Genomic DNA, 6,080 nt, shown 5'->3' on the forward strand with positions numbered 1-6,080 from the left:
GAACTTGCTAACTTCTGAAGTTTCTTGTCTGCTTGTTTGATATTCTTTCAGAGTAAGAAAAAAGGTTGGATATAAGCTTATTTCTAGGATGGTAACAGGTCTGTATGGTTTGGGTTCTGCATTGTCCAAATTTAAACCTAAATTTAAATCTCTTGCGAAAACTGAAGATTCGGGTTTTAGGTTGAACTAATCCAGTTAGATACTAATACCCGAATAAAAAGAAATATGTTGCTATTTTCACATCAACCATTCAAGCTTTACAATTTGGTTATTCTATATAGTGATAATGGTATACTATTACACTATTACTGGTGACTAGTGTACTGGTGACTAGTGTAGTCTCATTCTAGACTGCTGTGAATCAAGAGTTACAACTAAAACAGATTGAACAATTCAGAACATTTCATGAGTCAGCGTTTTTGTAGAACTGCATGTCTTTCATTAATAATCATGTTTACATGACAATGTGACTCAGATATATGCAAATGTAAGCATCTAGCATGACAGACTCTTTCCGCAACTCACTGAACGTCAGCAGGAGAAGCTTTACATTTTAGGACCAATGCAAGAACCATGAGGACTATGACGATCCCACTGGAAGAACCGCCAACTCTGTATATCCAGTAAGGGTCAAACCTGGTTAAGCTTTTGTCCAAGTAACATGATATGGCCACTGCAATGATCAGAACCACCAGCAGAACAGGGCCAAGAGAAGAAATGTCGATAGGTTCCTCCTCCGGCTCTGGCTCAATGGCTTCCCTTCTGTCGATGATCAGTGGTGAAAGTATGGCAAGAAACGTCAAGCTTATCAGTACTAGTTTCTCTGTTGATGATCGCCTGTGCCTCCAACGTGTTGCTCCTCCATCGTACTCCATTCGAACAACTATCTTCTGAACTTGATTTTCCGGAGACTTGAGGCTGATGAAGAAAGTAACAAAGGTTATATTCTGTGGAATATGAGTACGGCAGCTTGCCTCTGAAGTTTTCAGTAGATTGAGTGGATTCGAGCAAGGGAACAGAAAAAAGAAAAGTGAATTTATCACTTATCTTTTGACAAGACTTTATATAGTTGATGCTGGCTCACCGTGCATTTTTATGAAGAATCTGATGCTGGGAGCAGCAGCATTATACCTCATTTTCTTGAGCATTGTTAGACTGCAAAGGAAAAAATTCTGATCACATTAGGCCAGTAAAGTTACTACTGTAGTGTCATACTCGTGAAATTGGTTTCAGTTAATAGTAAAATATAAGGCTTTTCTAAAAGAAATTCAAAGTTGCAGTGTAATTGTTGCAACCTGAGAATCAGACTACTTTCAGCCAGTTTTACAACCTAATATGCAATTTTAACCATATTTTTGAAAAAATAGTTGAAAATATAGGTATTTTTATAAATTTTTTTAAATATATTTACTAGTAATAATCTCTCAAAAAACCCTAATTCTCTCTAGCCTTTCTATTGTCGTAGCCGCCTGGGGCTTTCATCGGTTTTCACCGGTGGAAAGCCCCGAATCAGTTAACTACTTTATTTTATTCTTAGTTTTTAAATAATACTTCTTCTCGAGAAACTTAGATCCAGAGCCATCGGAGATTTCGTTGTCTCTCTTCCAAGCAGGTGAGTTGCAGTCCGATTTTTCTTGTTTTTGTGGTTCTGCTCCAGATCTATTCTCGGGGGATTCTTAGATCTAAAACCATCAGAGATTTCGCTGGCTTTCTCCTCTATTTCAAGTGGGTGGATTTTCAGTCGGATTCCCCTTGTTTCTGTGGTTTCATCTAAGGTTGTTTTCTCTCCCTGGTGAGAGCTTTGTTTTTCGCTTCTTAATTGTAAGCGGGGTTTGATTTGGTGATGAAAGTTTATATGGAATCGCAGTTCTGGTCGATAGCTCAAACGATAGCTCTATCGGGGCATGATGAAGAGGGTACCAGTAATTCAACGAGAATGCATGAAGCGGGTACTTGTATTTGTACATACATTTTCTTCAAAATATCGTTTAACTGTCTCTTTGTGAGAACAGACGATTGCAATTTACTGTTTGTTCGACTCGATCATTGGTGCAGATGCCGTATGGCCTTTTATTATTAGATTAACACCTTTGTTTCAAAAAAAAATATATATATATTTACTAGTAAAACTAAAAATGATATTTTCACGATGTAGATTTACATGATATTCCAACTCGGTTTGAAGAAAATTGCTATTAATGCTACTTGATTTTGCAAAATTAATGAATTTTTTGAATTTTCAAACCTAGTTGCTAATAAACGTGTACTTGACGAATTTAAACAATGTCTCCCTTAAGCTGTACTGAAACTTGTGCATGGCTTTGATTAAAATTTCAAATATAGAAGCAAAAACAAAAATTAAAGAACATATTATGTTATGGATGCCTTTAAAAAGGTTTCAAAGACATCAATCGAACCTAGAACATATGATATCAAAGAATCTACTATACTCGGGAGTGTTCAGGTCCTCGTACATACTATATCTCAGAAACTCAAAGAATCGTAAAAAAGTTGTATACAAAGTAAATAGCAGGGTTAAGCTGCGATGCAAAGAAAAGAAAAATATGTGATTGCCATGATTAGTTATCATTGCTGGAGCTCTTTGCGCTTTTAGCAGCAAACCTTTTCGCCCATTTCTCTTGTGATGATGTAAGATGAAACAATTCTGATCGAGATGATGCAGCTCGTGGAGATGCTCCTTCAGATGGAAGTTCGGCAGGAAGTGCAGTAGCAGCACTTGTGAATGCATTTAAAACAAGAAATGCAAGAATAGGTGAAAGATCCAAAGTACCTCCTAGTGGCGGGATAAGTCCTCGGAATACGTTCAGGTACGGGTCACATAAAGTGCTGAATAGGAAGTGTAGAGGATATCAAGAACATGCCATAAATTATCAGCAAAAGAATAAATGTTAACCAAGAAACAAGTTAGCATGATATAATTGAGTAGATAAATGTTTATGCAAGTAGGCATTGTGTAAAACCAAGACTGAATAGCTGATCAAGTCAATACATTTGTCAACCAAGAAACAAGTTAGCATCTTTCACGAGGTGGATGTTTCACAGGAATATCTATTTGTTATGAACAGTTACACCATTGCTCTCTGAATGGCGTAAACCATCATAACACTATAACATTACAGCATCTGTCCAATTGCAAAAACACACAAACACACACACTGTGCTCATAATTTTTTTGTAAATACAAAAATAAAAAAAATTTGACAGAAGTAGTAGTTTTCTGAAATCGAATGGAAACCTTATCTGATAAGACTAGATGGATTCTAGAGAGAAAGCCTTGTCAGTGGATTGCTGCTGTGGTGTGTAAATTTCAGAGTCAAAAGTAGTTTAACAAAATATTATATACTAGTTCTAGTTTTAGATAAGGATAATAATTTAGAGGTAATTAGCAAATAATAATAATAATAATAATAATAATAATAATAATAATAATTTAGAGGTAGATGTAGCTCTAGCAACATAATAATCAGAAAATTTGCTTGTGAACTCATCTGGCAATTTCCATTTGGCATAATGTTCCTAAATTTTCAAGTGGGTTAAACCTATATTCAGATTCTCCTAGCTCCCAATCATACAGCTTATTAATCAGATGACCAGTCAAGGCTATTGTTAGAACACAGATACTTTAGGGGAGGTGTGTAAAATATAACTTTTTGTAGAATTACCTGAGAGGATTTACTATGACAGGCGGAGAGTTTGGGAACCAGGTTAGAACAAGCCTGCAAACTAAAAGAGTATTATAAATGTTCAAAAAATTAAGAATTCCATTAGCTGCCACAAGTCCAGCTACTGAATCTCCCGGTAAAATAGCTGCAAAATTGTGATTGGGCAGAGTATTCAAACTCCTGTAGTTTCTGCGATGAATCTGAAAAATAATGTTGAAAATACTGTAAGATTTCTTGTCTTACTTGTGAATAAAAAGTCAGTTCCTTGTAGAGCTCAACTACTCTAATTCGTAAGGTGATAACAAAGGAAAGCAAACATCAAGACTATTTACAGAAAGCAAAGCAGCAGATGTACTACTAATACAGCTGCATATTTAAAAGAGAAAAGTCACTCGATACTTTTAGATTTATCATAAACTAAGAGTCCCTATTGTGATTATAATTTATAAGCATAGGAATTAATAGAACAGTCTAGGTGTAAAGCCGTAAAAGAAGCCATTCCCAGTCGCGTGATACATCAACACTGCTCTATGATATATTACCAAGGCCAAGAGTTAACAGATTTAATAAAGTGGTTCCATACAGATAAACAAACTGTCCATTAATTGATATACCCACCCTATCACACAAGAAAAGCTACGTGTTACACAAATTCCTACACCTTTCAGCAATCATTTAAACAATCAATAACTTTGTAAATCTCGAATTTAACACCCTCAATATATCTATTGCAAACCATGTGATCCCATGGACCATGGTGAATGTACTACATATGACAATGTTATACTAAATCCTATAACTTGTTCTCATTCCTCATTTCCTATTATACCCCAAAACATATATTAGAAAACGTCTCCAATAATAAACTGATGAAGACAAAAAGAACAGACAAGCACCATAATTAAAGGGATATAAGGCGTGCTTTTAATGCAAATAATTCCACACTAGAATTCCTAATCTAAATTATCAATGTTCCCATCCACAAGATCGAAGCTGGCCTTATAACACTACACATCCGTAGGAAAAATGAAACAACGCAGCACAGCTGACTACAACCACCCTAGTTTTCCTAACATATTCAAGCTACAGGGAAATCATAATTAGACACATTTCAAGTGCATAAACCTTTCATAACCACCTACTATAGGACAATGACCACATATACAGCTAGTATTTAGTGAGCTATCCTGATAAGCAGAAAGATCTCGATTTTCTTAAGATTAGTACAATTGCATATAATTGTCAGCAAATACAGTATGCTTGCATTAGTCAACTTGATTCGTATGCATAGAATAAGGCATTTAAAGATAGAGAAGGGGGGGGGGGAGATAGCAATAGATAGATAGAGGGGGAGAGGGGGGGGGGAGAGAGAGAGAGAGAGAGAGAGAGAGAGAGAGGGAGGGAGGGAGGGGGGGAGAGAGAGAGAGAGAGGGGGAGGGAGGGAGAGAGAGAGAGAGAGAGAGAGAGAGAGAGATGGGCTCACCTGACAGAAGCCTTGGAAGTCAGAGGAGAGAGAGACCACTTTACCAAAAAAGGGATTCTGAGAAGCAATCATCTCAAGAAACTTGCCACACCTGTTAGCAGCACACACAACGGAATCCCGAAAGCTATCAAGAACATGGGCTGTAGTTTCTTCCACAAAAGATTGAATCTTTAACTTCTTGACTGCACAAAAGGGCTGTTTTGACACACTTGAAGGAGATACAAAAGGGTTGTGAATAAACTGAGGAACAGTGAGAGGCAACACCACCAAACAGTTGGAAACCAGGTGAGTTGACACGCATTTTGCGGTGTCTTGGTGTGAAGAATCATCTTTTGTTGAAGTCTCCATTGTATGTATAGTGTATGTATATTGTGAATGATGGTAGCAGAAGTACTGCTCACCCTCTTTTCCCAATTCGGAAGGAGGAGATGGATCGTTTTGGGAGGATAAGATGATATTCTTCTTCTTTTTTATATAAAATTATTAATACTCCCCTCTTTTGTTTATTTGGGGGACGCATTCTGTGTAGGGTAAATTATTTTGGACTTTTGAATAAATATTTAATGTTTAAATTTTTATATATAAAATTTTTTAAAAATAAATTATAAAATTATATTATATATATATTTTAAAATGCAAAAAATGAGAGGGAGAGAGGGAATATAATTCTTTCCGCCTCTCTGTCAATTGTCAAATACTCAAATAGGTTTGTTTCGGCTTAAATTTTCTGTTCATGTTATTATTTTCCCAGTGTTTGATACTTGTTATCTGTTTTATCTTTAATTATAAATACCTTTCTTTGTTATAGTCTTTTTTAAAATATAACAACAATATGATGATAAAATTTATACATATAGATTATAGTTAGTAATAGAAAATAAAATATATTTGTAATATTAACAATTTCATAAAAT

At 35.6% G+C, this 6,080-nt stretch overlaps 2 protein-coding genes across 2 annotated transcripts; both read right to left on the minus strand.

Moving 5' to 3' along the window:
* Positions 1–237: 237 nt before the first annotated feature.
* On the minus strand, positions 238–1,019 carry LOC108202918 (uncharacterized). The gene has a single exon (XM_017371538.2). It carries the CDS (start codon positions 873–875, stop codon positions 522–524), a length of 354 nt encoding a protein of 117 aa, XP_017227027.1. The 5' UTR covers positions 876–1,019; the 3' UTR covers positions 238–521.
* A 1,388-nt stretch (positions 1,020–2,407) lies between these two features.
* On the minus strand, positions 2,408–5,638 carry LOC108202912 (ylmG homolog protein 2, chloroplastic). Its single transcript, XM_017371524.2, has 3 exons — positions 5,167–5,638; positions 3,684–3,883; positions 2,408–2,847 (listed from the first exon to the last, which is right to left on the minus strand). The coding sequence occupies exons 1-3, from the start codon at positions 5,512–5,514 to the stop codon at positions 2,580–2,582; spliced, it is 816 nt and encodes a 271-aa protein (XP_017227013.1). The 5' UTR covers positions 5,515–5,638; the 3' UTR covers positions 2,408–2,579.
* Between the last annotated feature and the right edge of the window lie 442 nt (positions 5,639–6,080).

This window comes from Daucus carota, chromosome 1 (genome assembly GCF_001625215.2).
Source record: "Daucus carota subsp. sativus chromosome 1, DH1 v3.0, whole genome shotgun sequence".
Taxonomy (NCBI): domain Eukaryota; kingdom Viridiplantae; phylum Streptophyta; class Magnoliopsida; order Apiales; family Apiaceae; genus Daucus; species Daucus carota.